Source organism: Myxine glutinosa, chromosome 12 (assembly GCF_964187855.1).
Source record: "Myxine glutinosa chromosome 12, kmMyxGlut1.1, whole genome shotgun sequence".
In the NCBI taxonomy this organism is placed as follows: Eukaryota; Metazoa; Chordata; class Myxini; order Myxiniformes; family Myxinidae; genus Myxine; species Myxine glutinosa.
Window position 1 is genome coordinate 30,616,886 of NC_136272.1, and position 15,103 is coordinate 30,631,988.

The window sequence follows — 15,103 nt, forward strand, 5'->3', positions numbered from 1 at the left end:
TTGAATATCTGTGGCGTGATTTTGGCCAACGTCCAGGAATCGGGTTAGTCGGGGTAACTGTTAGGGCCGCGGTGCCATCCGCTCGGCAAAACAACATCCTATCCGCGGTCCGTAACAATTGGTGCCAGGAGTGGGATCGGACCTGAAGCGCTTAGTGCGCTCAAATTACGAGTGGGCCGAAATTCGTTTTATAAAAACTTAAATTTGAAAATCGCGCCATGGCTAGTCAAGGCGATCGGATGCAGGTGGGTGAGCTAGAAGAGGGGTTAGGGGTAACCCAGGATCAGAGGGAAGAAATGGAGGAGAGAAATAAGGAGGTGGTTGAGGAGGTATCAGGCGCACAAAATGGCACCCTCGCGCACATGGTTGGAGAGGCGCAAAATGGCGCCTTGTACGAGCGCGCGGTAGCCGAGCCCGCTGTACCAGCGGGCTTTAACATGCAGCAGTTTAACATGCAGCAGTTCATGACACAATGCCTGGCGTACATGGCCGAGCAGAGTGAAGAAGGGAATAAATTTAGCAGGGAAATGGAAAAAATGGAAAACAGAATGAAGGGGGCAATGAGGGACGAAGTGAGGGGTACCAATGCCCAAATTGGGAAGTTAGACAATAAATTTGAGGGGTTAGACAATAAATTTGAGGGGTTAGACAATAAATTTGAGGGGTTAGACAACGGGATAAAAGAGGTAAAGAATGGGTTAACTGGGGTGGAAAATAGAATGGCTGCCCAGGAGAATCAGATAGAGGGGGTGAAAAATGGGTTAGAGGGGTTAGAAAACAAGATGGAAAACAAATTGCGGGAAATAGGGGAGCAATCGGCCCGGGAAATTAAACAAATGGGAGAGCAGATAGAGGAGGTGAAAATCGGGGTAGAAACCAAATTGGATGCCCAAACGGATGAATTAGGACAGATGAGGGCGGCATCCACAAAAGAGATGGAGGAGATGAAGGAGGAAATACGACGAGGTGTAAGCGAGGAGGTCTCGGGGGTACGCGAGGAGGTAAAGCGAGGTGAGAAGCGTATGGATAAAGAGGTGAGGAATAATACGGCTAGGTTACAGGGGGGCATAGAGGACCTGACGCAGGAGGTGGAACAGCTGACGGTGGGACAAACAGAACTAGTGGATCAAGTAGAAAAGAACACTGCGGTACTAGGAGGGTTAAAGGCGACACAAAAAGAAATCAAAAATGACTTGATAGCGACGAAGAGGCAATGTCAGATGGTACATGAGGGACTGACAACGAGGTTGGACGAGGTTGGACGAGGTGACAGAAGTAATGGAGACAAAGGACCGGGAGGTGACGACGCACATAGAAACGGTCAAGGTGGCGTTAGAGGACTAAATAGAGGAGACGCACCGGGAAATAAAATAGGTGAAGCAAAAGTTAAAGGAGGTGGAAGAGGGGGTGATTGAAATTAAGAAGAGACGGAGGGAAACTAAGAGGGAGATAAAGGAGGAGGTAATGGAATATGTACAAGGTCGGTGCTCAAATCGTGATGGTGTGCTCGCTAACCAAATAAAGAGTTTGCAGGTGGCGAAGGAGGTGCGGAGACGAGGTGCCGAGGTGAGTGGCGATATACGTGGAAATGTATATGATGTGAGGGGAGCTTCAGTCGGCTTGGGGGTTGATTTGGATCCGGGTGTTCGTGAGAGGCCGCTGGTGAAGTGTGACGGGTACGGTGTGCGAAAGAGGAGGTGTGCGAGAATGTCCGACTCTGGGGTGTGTGAGGAAAAAGTGCGCGCCAAGGAGTGAGTGTGCTGTCAAGAGTGAGTTGGTCGTAGCGCGTGTGCGAGGGAGCACATGGAAGCGCGTAGTGGGGAGTGTTACAGAGGATGTAACGAAAGAGTGCACACCTGTGGTGAGTGTTACGGAGGATGTAACGAGAGAGTGTGCGCAAGAGGATGCGCGAGAAAGGTGTGTAACAGACGGGTGCATGAGGAAAGAGTGCGCTGTCAAGAGTAAGGGAGAATGCACACCTGTGGTGAGTGTTACAGAGGGTGTAACGGAAGAGGATGCGCGAGAAAGGTGTCTAATGGACGGGTGCATGAGGAAAGAGTGCGCTGTCAAAAGTAAGGGTGAGTGCGCGACCGAGTGTGGAAGTGAGAGTGACACGGAGCGTGAGTTGGTTGTGGCAGGTGAGAGAGGATGTACACCTGGAATGGAAGGATGCACACCTGGAATGGTAGAGCGTGTGTGGGAATGCACACTGGAGTTGGTAGTGAGGCACGTGGTTGGGTGTGCAAGTGAGAGCACACCTGTGGTTGTCACAGAAGAGGTGACCGAGGAGGGGGCGCGAAGAGGTGTGTTGGTGAGGTGTGCGAACGACGAGTGTGTGCAAAGGTGTGCGGTGGTCAGGTGTGTGACCAAGTCTGTAAGCGGAATGAGTGTACCTGGGTGTGTCAGGGAAGGTGCAATGACAAAGAGCATGGAGACAGCTGGATGGATGAGCAAGGAACGGGCTGCGGGGTGTAAGCATGCGAATGGAGCATCGACGCTCACCGGGTTAGCGGTTAAAACGACGTTTAGCCGAATCGGGCCTTCGGTGCGAACCGGGCAGCTTTGCGTGCCGCGGGGATCCGCGGCGGTTTCGAAAGAACCGCCGTGCGAGATCCACGCCGGGCCGCGCTTTGAACGGCCGCGTCCGTGCTCCACTAAGCGGAGCGGGCGGCCCTGTAGGAAGGGTCGTCACGACAACCCTTTGTGGTTGAGGCGTTCCGGCAGGTCGAAATCGGGCCATTGGACGGCTCCGTGCCGAGATGGTGCGTGGGATCTCGGCCCGGGTAAGCCCCCGTCCCTGCACCGAATGCCGGACGCATCCAGCCGCCGGCACCAAGCAACCCGCATTCATTGCTCGGCTTTACGAAGCCGAGCTTTAGAGATGAATTGGCGCACCGAGAGGGACTAGTGAGTAGACTGATGACGAGGATAGTGTTTTGGCCCCGAAATTAGAAAAACAAAATTTGATGATTGGCAAAGGATTGGCAGAGTGATGATTGGCAGATGATTAGTAGTGATTGGCAAATTTTTAATTGGCTGGAATTTGGTGAGCAAAATTGATAGTAGAAGATGCCCGATGTGGTGGGATGGCAACTCTGCCATCTCTCACAGCGGGGGCAAAGGAGCACTAGATTTATGGGGTTTGGCAGTGAAAACTAGCCCGGGAGGGTTAGGATATAGTGTGTAGGGATCTAGAGAAGATGACCTTAGGTAAGGTTAAGATTAGGTAGTGACAATGATACCTGTAGTGGGGACGCAGGTAGATTAGCGTGGATGATAATGACGTGGTATGTGCTTAGTTTAAAGGGAAGACGGGGAGCACTAAGGTAGCAGGGCAACAGATAGTTCAGATGATGCCGTGTGTATGGTTAAAAGGTGTGATTGCACAGGTGTGCAACTGGACAGGTGGATAGAGCAGTGTATGAGTGAGTGATAGTGATGTGAGTTGTGCTGACCAAATGGTCCAGGAAGGACGGAGGGTGCAGGTGGCACCAGGTGAGATTGCACAGGTGTGCAACTGCAGGTGTATGGAATAAATGCTCTGGAGTATATGGAGTATTGGAATGGATGGTCGTGGAGTGAGTATGGTGGAAACTGTGGAGTGGAGTGGATGGTGCGAAGGTGTGGATGGGGGAAAGGAGGATGGACCCCATCATGAATACCCGGGGAGGGTAGTGTAAGTGTTAGGTAGAGGGTACAGGTAAATTGTGGTTGGATATTGGCATCTGTGGTGCGTGTGGAAGAATGGCACTTGGATGGGTGCATTAGTGTTGTGGAAATGGCTGGGCGTGTTGCCTGTTAGTGTGTATAGTTGGTTGGACACTCCACCACTGTGAGGATGTCGGCCAGGTGAGGCCGCAGGTGGGCTCTGGGAGCCGGTAGAGTTGTTGTGGATGGGGCCCGAGGATCCGGAGGACGGACCCGGGTAGCCCAGTGCCAGAGGGCACCAAGGGGTGACAGAGCCAGGAGGGGCCTTCCCCAGTTAGTTAGGTTAGGGTGAGGAGCTAGGTAAGCTCGGGTGGCAACTACAGTGGTGGAGGTGTGCAGGTGGGTAGACCTGCTGGGAGAGCTACACGACCCAGCCCGGAAATTGTTCAAGGGCACAGGGAGATGAATCGGGGGAGTGAGACCCCAAATTGAGAAGCACCACAGTTTGGTCAATGGGAATTGGTTTTTAGAACCCATAGTGTAAGTTGGCCAATGGATTGGCAGGGAAAGACCCCGGGTAGTGTAAAGTGTGTTAATGTCATTTAGAAGGTAGATAGGATTAAGAATCTCCTCGCACCATCTACATCCACTCACCTGGGGTGACGTAACTCCACACCATGCCATGTTTTATTATTATTTTGTGCAGATGTTTGGAATGTGAGACGCATCATGACGTGGGTGTGACATTGTGCTGTGTTCCATCTCTTCCTCCTTATGAGGATTGATGATGAATTGGGTGATGGCAAATTTTGGTTAGAGGGATTGTGGAGACGAATTTGGTATAAGGGAAATATGGGGAAGACGTGACAGTAGTGACGAATTTGTAAAGGTGTAGATTTTGTAAATATGGGGTAAGGGCAAGGGTAGAGTAGGTGACAGGGGGGGTGACGTACGGTAGGGACGAGCTTCCGTACGCACTTCACCTTGCATTGCCTTGTTTGATGTGTACCCTTGAGACCTTACCCCTCGCTCATCTGTTTTTTCCCCCCTTGTCTCCCACATGAGGACCTGTGCGCCACTGGGCGCCGAGGGGAGCGTGCGGGAGTCCGCCATTGTGCGCCCGAAACTCCCGGAACCAGCTGTCTGCATCGATGCACCACCTTATGGACCACATGTCTGTGGCCGAGCACCACTTATGGACCCCATGGGTTGGGGCAAGGCCTCTCTGCTGGAACCGGCCATGAAGGCCCGAGATCTTGCTGGCGGACCTTGGCCACAGGGCACCTATGCCCCACAGGTGAACCATACATAGTCGGCCCCCTGTGGGCCATAAATAAAAGAAATGGACACGTTGGGTGCATTTTATTTTATTGCAAATAGGCCGCCAGCAAAGAAGATGACAACAACAGGAAGAGAGCATTAACCAGCAGAGGGAGCCGAAGAGCAAGAGACCACCAGCAGGGTTTGTCGGTTTATTTTTTATTCATGAACTGTGGTGACTGTGCACCGATTGGTGCTTGAGGGTGTATTTGTGCGTTGAGGGTGCTTTCATGGTGCATCGATGCAGGGCAGACTGTCTCACCCCCAAAAGAACGATCACAGGTCCTGGGTTGCGTTTTGTAAATAAAGTAGTCATTGTAAATAATGCGCCCCCACCGTAAATGTATAGTTTGAAGACCATTCCGCAATTCGGTTAGCTGTGGGCGTGAATCTGTTAGGCAGGGTGCAATGGAGCAGCGGGACATATTTATTTATGTTTTAAAACTGTCGCACTCAGGGTCAGGTTAAATGTAGAGGGAACTACACCTACGTGCCACACTAAGGTAAAAGTTCATAGGCCCGGGACGTGCCTAAGGGGAGGAGGGTGCAGTGTTGTGGATATGAGAATGTTTTTTTATTTTTATTGTTGTGTAATGAATTGTGGTAAAATGTCACCCTCCTTCCTGCAATTGTTGTTGTATAAAGATCAAAGGGCATTCCCGTAGTTAATTCCATAAAGCATACACGTGTTGGCTCCTCGGAAGGAGTCATCAGACTCCTCCAAGTCATCCTTCCGAGGTCGGCTAATTGAGTACCAGTTCACTGGTAATTCCCTGTTTGTCGTTGAAGGCGGCAAAAAGGGTTGGCGTCAGGAAGGGCATCCGGCCGTAAAACATTGCTTCAAAAAGGGGACCAAAAAACAACAACTACCACGGTCCCCGAAAAGGCCAACCCCCGCTTTGCGGGGAAAAATGGCCTCTAAACGGTGGTTTTTATACACGAAGGACACCATATATCCCTGTTCAGTAGTTATATCCTTATTATGTGTATTAGTGAAGGCTGTGTCTTCCATTAATTAAATACTCCATTGCACTGCATTAAATAAGAGTAGATCCCCTTTCCCTTCACATTCCCCTTCCAACAAATTGCCAACTGTTCCCTCCGCGACTCCATTCGCCATGTGCTCCGGCTCGGGGAACAAAGGCGTGTCTCCACCTCGTCATAGAGGGGAGGAGTGAACCAGCCCTGGCCGACCAACCCAGAACGAGGGGTTTGGCTGGGGAGGGCGGAGAGAGAACGCTTGGGGGAGGTTCGAAGAGGATGAAGGGTGGGGCTGATATAACCCGCAGAAGACGCCCCCACCTCAGACGAGTCCTGGCAAAGCACGCGACGTCCCCACAGCGGCACGAGCAGACGATTGAGGCAGCAGATGAGTTCGGAGAAGTGCGAGAGAAGCGCGGGGAAGCCTTGACAGAAGTGCGAAACAAGAAGCGCGGGGAAGCCTTTGACAGAAGTGCGAAGTAAGAAGTGCAACGAAAGAGTTGCGCCCCACCAGTAGTTTTGGCTCCACCAGCAGTTGACTCCACCAGGCCGCTTCGACCCGTTACCCCGCGGGAACCAGATTGCGGTGGCATCGGTGGCCGTCGAGGTCCAGCCCGACGTCCCGTGCGGAATCAAGCCCGAACCATCTGCCCCAGCTGAACCTTCCCATTCCTCCTTCCAGCATTCATTCCTGCCATTCCATCCTTCTTGTGTACGTGAGTTTGTTTTGTTTGTCTTGTCCCAGGGAATAAGTTAAGCTTGTATAGTTAAGCTAGTATTTTCACTGTGTCACCTGCTTTTTCCATTTTCCCTGTATATAACCTTGACTGCTCCTTTTGCTTTAGTGTGTGTAAATAATAAATCCTGTTATTCTTCTGTACGTCTTCTTCTTCCTCTTCACATTCGGTCGCTTTAGAGGTTTCCATATTGAATATCTGTGGCGCGATTTTGGCCAACGTCCAGGAATCGGGTTAGTCGGGGTAACTGTTAGGGCCGCGGCGCCATCCGCTCGGCAAAACAACATCGTATCCGCGGTCCGTAACAACATATATATATATATATATATATATATATATATATATATATATATATATATATACATATATATATATATATACATATATATATATATATATATACATATATATATATATATACATATATATATATATATATACATATATATATATATATATACATATATATATATATATATACATATATATATATATATATATATATATATATATATACACACACACACACACACAAACACACTGTGCTCTATATGGTATATGTATATACTGTATATATATATGGTAGATATATATACACAAAGAATTAAGTTAAGCACCCCTACACAACGAATTAAGGTAAGCACCCCCTAATATATATTCTTTGTGTATATGTATACATTGGCATATATTTTAAGGTATGTGAGATCAAATAATGATTGGTATGACATTAGCAATTATCCATTGATGAAATTGAGTGATCAAAGTGAAAAAAAGTGATTGGTTGAGTCAGTGATCCGATCACGTGGGTTCTACACACGTTATTGACGCAAAGATCGCTAGAGGTCTTCTCAGAACAATGACTGTACGTTAGAAAACATAAACGTCATCCACACTGTCCGTGATGGACCTTTTGCTCCATACTTAAATTGAGGTGAAAATATGCCTAAAATTCCCAAAAAATTTCACCTTAAATTATTCAGAATAAAATATTGAAAACGGCATGATTGTTATGTTTTTATGTGACCATAATATCACTTCTCCAGAAAATATAGCAATATCATGGGTATATTACACTGTTTTGACGACAACAAACTTGTAATGTGCGAGGTTGTAAAAAAACGGGGGGGGTGCTTAACTTAATTCTTTGTGTATATATACATATATATATATATATATATATATATATATATATATATATATATATATATATATATATATATACAGACGGCATTTAATATGGAATTTTTTTTTTTCCTTGACTTGGGTTTACTTTCTTACCTCAGTATGTCAATCTGGTGAGTTTCTTTTACACTTTGGTGATTTCTTTCTTAAAAGAACCATGTCACTGATTGTCTGTCGCAGCAAGAAGTCAACAACAGGATTATATCACAGGTGGCGTGGCAAAATGTACGGACAGGTGCATTTGACGATTGGCTTCACAGTCGGGTATACAAGGGTTGTTGCGTTCTGTATTATTGGAAAACAACTGCTGCACGTCTCCAAAAGTTATTGCCGCTTCCTCTGGAGATGGTCTGTCAACTCGACAATGCTGTTTGTCATGGATTGGTGGCTTTACGAAATTACGGCATGAAAGAGCGTGCTATTGCTCGGCAGTGTGGCATCACTCAAGGTCAGGTGTCAAAGATCCTGAAACGAAATGCTCAGAGGGGTGTCCCTACTCCAATACCGAGGCCAGGACGTCCCCGCAGAACCACAAGAAGGGATGATCGCCAGCTGCACCGGTTAGTCCGCAATGGCCGTACCAAGTCAGCTAATCAGCTTTGGGCTGAGTGGCAGTAACTGACAAATGTGCCTGTATCCAGAAGGCTAGTCAACCAACGACTGGTTCAAGCAGGCTATCATGCCAGGCGTCCCCTGAGAAAGCCACGTCTGACCAGACAACACCGCCAGCGCCGATTGCAGTGGGCCAGAGAGCACCGTCAATGGCAGCCAGGACACTGGAATCACGTGATCTTCAGTGAAGAGTCTAGATTTCTGGTCTATCGTCAAGATGGCCGTGTCCGAATGCGCAGACAAGTGCATGAAGCCTACAACAAAGATTGTATAGTGCCAAGAGTCCAAGCTGGAGGTGGTGGGGTGACCGTTTGGGCTGCTTTTCATGCAGGGGGCAAAACTGACCTGGTTGTTCTGAATGGAAACCTGAACCAGTTCAAGCACAGGGCCATTCTGGAAGAAACATTGCCTCCATTTGTTCGTGCAGCCTTTCGAGGAATCTTTGTCTTCCAAGATGACAATGCACGGCCTCATCGTGCTCGCATGATCCAACACTTTCTTGCTGACCGTGGTGTAGAGCATATGGAGTGGCCTGCCATGTCCCCGGATATGAATCAGATAGAGAACTTGTGGGCAGAATTAACGCGTCAAATCGACCACTTGGACCAGCAGCCGACCTCTGTGCGTGAATTGCAGCAGGCTATTGTCACTGCATGGCAAGCGATTCCTGTCCAAACCTTGACAAATCTCGTGAACAGCATGCCTCAACGTGTACGTGCTCTCCTGAATGCTCGTGGGGGTTACACGAAGTACTGCACTGTAATTTTACTGTCCGTAATCCCAGTCGTAATTTAACTTTTGTTTTTGTTAAAAAAAAATTTGGCTAATGTGCAAAATAAAGAGATACTTCTGGAAAATGTACAGAAGTTTAACACAGTACTGTCCATGAATTGAGTTCGATATCAGTTTACATCACTCTCAAGGATCAATTTATTTGTTTTGAAATGTCAAATGTGGATTTTTTTTTTTTTTTCTTTTTTTTTGTATACAAGATCGAGGCTCGTGAAAGAGCAAACATTAATCACACAAAAAGACAAACCGACACACAAAACACAAAAAACAAGGGGAGCGGCAGACAAGATGGGGAGAGATGGGGGAGGACACAAAAGAGAGGGGGAAGAAGGGGAAGGACACAAACACAACATTTGAGAGCAGGGACATCGGGAGGACTTGGGGGGAGGTGGGAGAGGATTAAAACATATGAACACTGCAAGGACTCTGGGGTGAATTCCCGGGGGTAGAAAAGATCAAGGTTTTCGATGGGGGAAGATAAGAGATGGTGGTGAACAGCTGTTTTAAAGACCTGGAGGGAGGAGTGGGATTGAAGGGAGTGGGGGAGTTTGTTCCAGAGGCGGGAGAAAAGGGGAATGAAAGAGTGAAGGTGAGCAGAGAGCCTAGACTTTGGCAGTTTAACCATAAGAGGGTTGCAGGCAGATCTTGTGCGACCTGAAGGAATATTGGGGGGACAGAGCACAGAGAGAGCTGGGGGAGCAAGGCCGGAGAGGAGTCGGTAGAAGGCAGAAAGACCACCAACCTGCCTGCGGTGAGTGAGTGAAAGGCCCTCGGCGTTGACTACATCGCAGGAGATTCCAATGATTCTGAAAGCTTTGGCCTCAACAGCGTGAAGCCGAGCAAGGTGTGAGGCAGGAGCACCAGCCCAGAGGGGGGAACAGTATTCCATTGAGCTGCGGATGAAAGCCTTGTATGTGGTGAGGAGCTCAGGTGTGCCAAGGAAGGACTTCGCACGATGGAGGATGCCCAGTCGGCGACTGGCTTTGGAGGCCAGCTTGGAAATGTGGTTTTCCCAAGAAAGATCATGGCAGATAGTGAGACCCAAAAGCTTGAGCGACAGAACTTCTTGGAGAGGATTGTTGAGAAAGTAGATGGGAGGGTTGTCCAGTCGGTCCTTTCGGAGAGACATTGTAAGAGTGTGAGATTTGTCAGGATTGAAAGACATGTTCCACTTGTTTGACCAGTCTGTGATTTTGTCCAGGTCTGCAGAGAGTGAGGAGGCTGCAGACTGCCGATCTGAGGGATGAGGAATGGAGCGACAGAGAGTAGAGTCGTCAGCAAAGGGATAGAGAGGATTTTCAAGAGAGTCAGAGAGATCATTGATGAAGACCAGAAAAAGCACAGGGCCCAGAACACTACCTTGGGGAACTCCAGGCTGAACAGGAAGAGGAGATGAGAGAAACCCATTCAGGGCCACACGTTGACTACGACCAGAGAGGAAGTCCGCCAGCCATGCGTGGAGATTTCCATGGATACCAAAGGAGGAGAGTTTGGAGAGCAGAGCAGGGTGCCAGACCGTATCGAAGGCACGTGAAATGTCAAGGGAGACAGCTCTAATTTCCTGTTTGGCGTTGAGGACCTCCATCCATTGTTGAGAAAGCAGAAGCAGCATGTCCAGAGTAGAGTGACCAGGTCTGAAACCAAATTGATGATCAGAGATCAAGCCATTGGAGAAGAGGAAAGTTTTAATATCTGAAGCAATGATGGATTCCATGACTTTGCTGATAATTGGGAGAAGGCTGATTAGTCTGTAGTTGCTGGGATCTGTTTTTGCACCTTTTTTGTGCAAAGCGGTGATGTTGGCTGATTTCCAAGCAGATGGCAGATGACCTTGAGCAAAAGAGAGGGTGAAGAGAACAGAAAGAGGGAGTGAAAGAGCAGAAGAACATGATTTTAGGACCCGTGGGCTGATGCCGCCAGGACCAGTTGCAGAATCAGAGTCGAGGGTTGACAGAAACTTTTCCACCTTGTCAGGAGGAAAGGACACAGAGTCCAGGAGCAGCTGGGTACGACTGGGTACGGTGGGTACAGAGAGGGATGGGTTTGGGACACAAGATTTAGAGGCAAACACAGAGTTGAGGCATTCAGCTTTTTCACGTGCGGAGTCAGCCGTTAAGCCGTTTGAGGTGAGGGAGGGGATGGAGGGGGAACAAACACCAGAAACAGATTTGACCAGACGCCACCAGGATTTGGAAGAGGGAGACAGATAAGAGAGTTCGGTCTTGAGAATGGTGAGATATTGTTTCCTGGCTCTCCTGAGGGTGGACACACACTTGTTTCGGGCTTTGTGAAAGGAAATGAGATTTCCTTCCGTTGGATTTGCTTTCCAGGAGACGAAAAAAGGTCACATTTTAAAGGTCACATTAACAAAATCTAGAATAATTTCAACATAATTCCAATGAACTTTTGGCTCTGAGACATCTTGAAAAGTAAGTTCACCCCCACAAAAAAAATATTCCATATTAAATGCCAAGTCTGTATGTATATATATATATATATATATATATATATATATATATATATATATATATATATATATATATATATATATATATATATATATATATGTGTATATATATATGTATATATATATATATATATATATATGTATATATATATATATATATATGTATATGTAAGTGTATATATATATATATATATATATATATATATATATATATATATATATATATATATATATATATATCCGTACAAACACACGAATAAAAAAACCAAATGGAAACTACAAGGACTTACAGGAAGGAAAACGTAATTTGAAGGTGTATTTGGGATAGATTAACGGTTTTAGACAAAGATCAGGGTTTTGGACACATATCAATGTAATTATTTAATCCTGATCATTAATCTAATTGCTCACTTCGCCTCCAGTGGTGTTTATAATCGAGGAAATTGATTTGCCCCCTCATTGGAGGAAGACCCTCTCGTGTTCAGGCCACTGGTGCTCCGGAAGCATTGATGGAAAGAGAGTGGCAATCATATGTATGGTAAAATTACATGCTCGGTCAGGATCGCCCAGATAACTCAGATGGCAGAGCACTGGTACGGTTTTCCAGAGGACCTGGGTTCGATTCCTGGTCTGGGCATGTAATTTACCCACATATATCAATTTAATTATCCAATCCTTATCATTAATATAACTAAATGCATGACCATTGTTCTATAAACCTAACATGTTTATTAGTTTGTCCCCAGCACAGCAGGAAATGGGGTTTTGGAATCACGTGTGTGTGTGTGTGTGTGTGTGTGTGTGTGTGTGTGTGTGTGTGTGTGTGTGTGTGTGTGTGTGTGTGTGTGTGTGTGTGTGTGTGTGTGCGTGTCCGCGTCCGTCCGTCTGTCCGTCCCCATATGTCCTGGCCATAGGTTTTTTTTTTTAACTTTCAGCTTTTGTCATCAAATTTTCACCAAATTAAGCTTTATTATGATAATACGGAGAAGGCAAATTAATAGGTTTGTCAAAAGGTAAAATGTCAGCGTCACATAAAATCATCAATTTTCATCCAGTTGTCCTGAAATTTCAATTTAGCATTTGAGTTTTGGCATCAAATGTTCACCAAAGCTCTATCTTACTATAATTCACCAAATGTCCGTCTGTCCGTTCCCAGGTACCGCAACAACGGCTGAATTGATCGCAACGAAATTTTGTGTGGGTAATGCTGGGACCCCCTGGAGTAAAATAGGCTATATTGTTTTTCCAATTTTTCCAATTTTCCAATTTTCCAGTTTTTTTCAAACACGATGGAATAATATTTACCGATATGAACAGTGACGTGGCTTTTATTGAAATTCTACAAATACTGTTTAGATTTTGATGATTTGTGTGTGATATTACGGATGTTTATATAAATCGTTTAAAATAAAAAAAGCCTTCAATTTCTGATATTTTGCCTTTTCATTTGGGCCTCCCAATTGAAGCCCCGCCCGAAGGGCGAGTACCGTTGCTAGTTATGATAATATGGAGAAGTCAAATTAATAATTTGGTCAAAAGGTCAAAGGGCATTTTCAGTTTTCGTCCGATTGACCTGAAATTGTAAGAATTTGCATATTTGGTCACTGAATTAGTTCAGCAATCAAAATGTACAAGCAGATTGTTTTTTTTTTTCGATCAAAAGGTCAGAGGTCAAGGTTGCGTAAAATCACGAATTTTCACCCGATTGATCTGCAATTTAAAGAATTTGCAAATTGATCACTGAATTGGTTCACTAATCAAAAGGTAGGAGTCGATTGTTGTTGTTTTTTAGATCAAAAGTTCATAGGTTAAGGTTGCATAAAATCATCAATTTTCACCCAATGACCTGAAATTTTAAGAATTTGCATATTTGGTCACAAAATAGGTTCACCAATCAAAAGCTAGAAGCTGATTATTTTTTAATATCAAAAGCTCAAAGGTCAAGGCTGCATAAAATCATCAACTTTCATGTTGTATTTTATTTTTAAAACCGTTTTCATTCTTTTGAGCATATGGAAGAAGAAGGCTTCTGGATGCAAACGGATGCAGACAGGCTTTGCATTTTCAGATGCGTTCTAGTTTAAAAAATTGGGTTTCATTGTATGCAACAGAACATGTAACTTAATCAAATTAAACGGTGTATACGGCATCGTTGTGGTGGGCTAAATGCTCGAGTTTCCTAATTTATTTCCCTTGCACTATCTGCGATTTGAGGATCTTTATTTTGTCGCAGAGTCGCAATGAAAAAAAACGACTTTTATTGACTTTTTGGCTTCATAAAACGCTTTTGTTTTTCTTTACATGTCAAGGCTCGTGAAAGAGCAAGGTTATTGAGAGTATGAACTGACAGTGGGGCAGTGGATTGTTGGACACAATAAGCAAGGCAATGGACGAACAGCAAATGATGACAGAGAGGAGGGATTGAGGTTCGAAAAGACTGTGGGTAAGAATGCGGTAAGACTTGAGATGGCGGTGCGGCACCTGCTTTTGAAGCATTATGCAGGGTGTCCACAAATTACCATTCCAAATTCAAACTGTCATGAAAAAAGTTTTCTTGTCGAGATTTGTTGAGATCAATAGAACCCGAATGGTCTTATGGGGACTGCGCACGAATGACTCACGAGCGTGTTCAACATCCTCACAATTTGTGTTTGGCTGGCCTGTCTCCTTCACTGTGGGATGCTACCAGTCTACACAAACGTTTTGTACCACCCATTAATCGTTTTGCTCGATAATGGCTGCCTTCCAGAACCACATTTATGGGCGGACTATCCAGGCGACTGCCTGGGGCACTGGGCTCGGGGTGCGTCAGCTGCCGGGCTTGGGGTGTGCCCGTTACTAAGCTATAACAAGGAAATCTGACGCAGGAGAAAGTCATTTGGCCTATCCTGCCTGTGCTACACCAACACCAGATTAAATGAAGAAAAAGACTTAGATTTCATAGCCCCCGTGGATTTAGTAATTTTGCCATACGGAATTAAAGGCCATCAATCGGCCATCTTTGGTCGGATTACAAAACAATATCTTCTGCACGTGTATACTCTCATGTATTGTCTTTGAGCTACGTTTGAACAAAATCGGTCCATGTATGTCGAGAAATGGGTGGGGACATGTTTAAGTTACAAAATGCCCACCAGTCGGCCATCTTGGATCTGACCTCGGAATAAAATGACGTACATATGTAACCCACCATTCATTTTCTGTGTGTAAAGTTTGAACAAGATCAGTAAATGCATGTCTGAAAAATGGTTGAGGATGAGGTCAATATCGGGTTTTTTACAACTAAAATGGCCGCCAGTCTACCAGTCAGCCATCTTTGATCAGATCACAAAGTAAAGTGAGGTGCACGTGTATGCCATCATGT

General features: G+C 45.8%; 1 protein-coding gene across 2 annotated transcripts in view; it reads left to right on the forward strand.

Annotated features, from left to right (window-relative positions):
* The window catches only part of SDHAF3 (succinate dehydrogenase complex assembly factor 3), a 55,482-nt gene that overhangs the window by 32,951 nt on the left and 7,428 nt on the right, over positions 1 to 15,103 (forward strand). Inside the window, exon 1 of one of the 2 annotated variants that reach the window (XM_078766678.1) lies at positions 4,676 to 4,945. The exons of the other annotated variant lie outside the window; for it this stretch is intronic. Coding sequence (XP_078622804.1) covers positions 4,709 to 4,945 — 237 coding nt within the window. The 5' untranslated portion in view covers positions 4,676 to 4,708. Of the gene's footprint in view, positions 1 to 4,675; positions 4,946 to 15,103 lie in introns of those variants that run through there. 2 annotated transcript variants of the gene reach the window in all.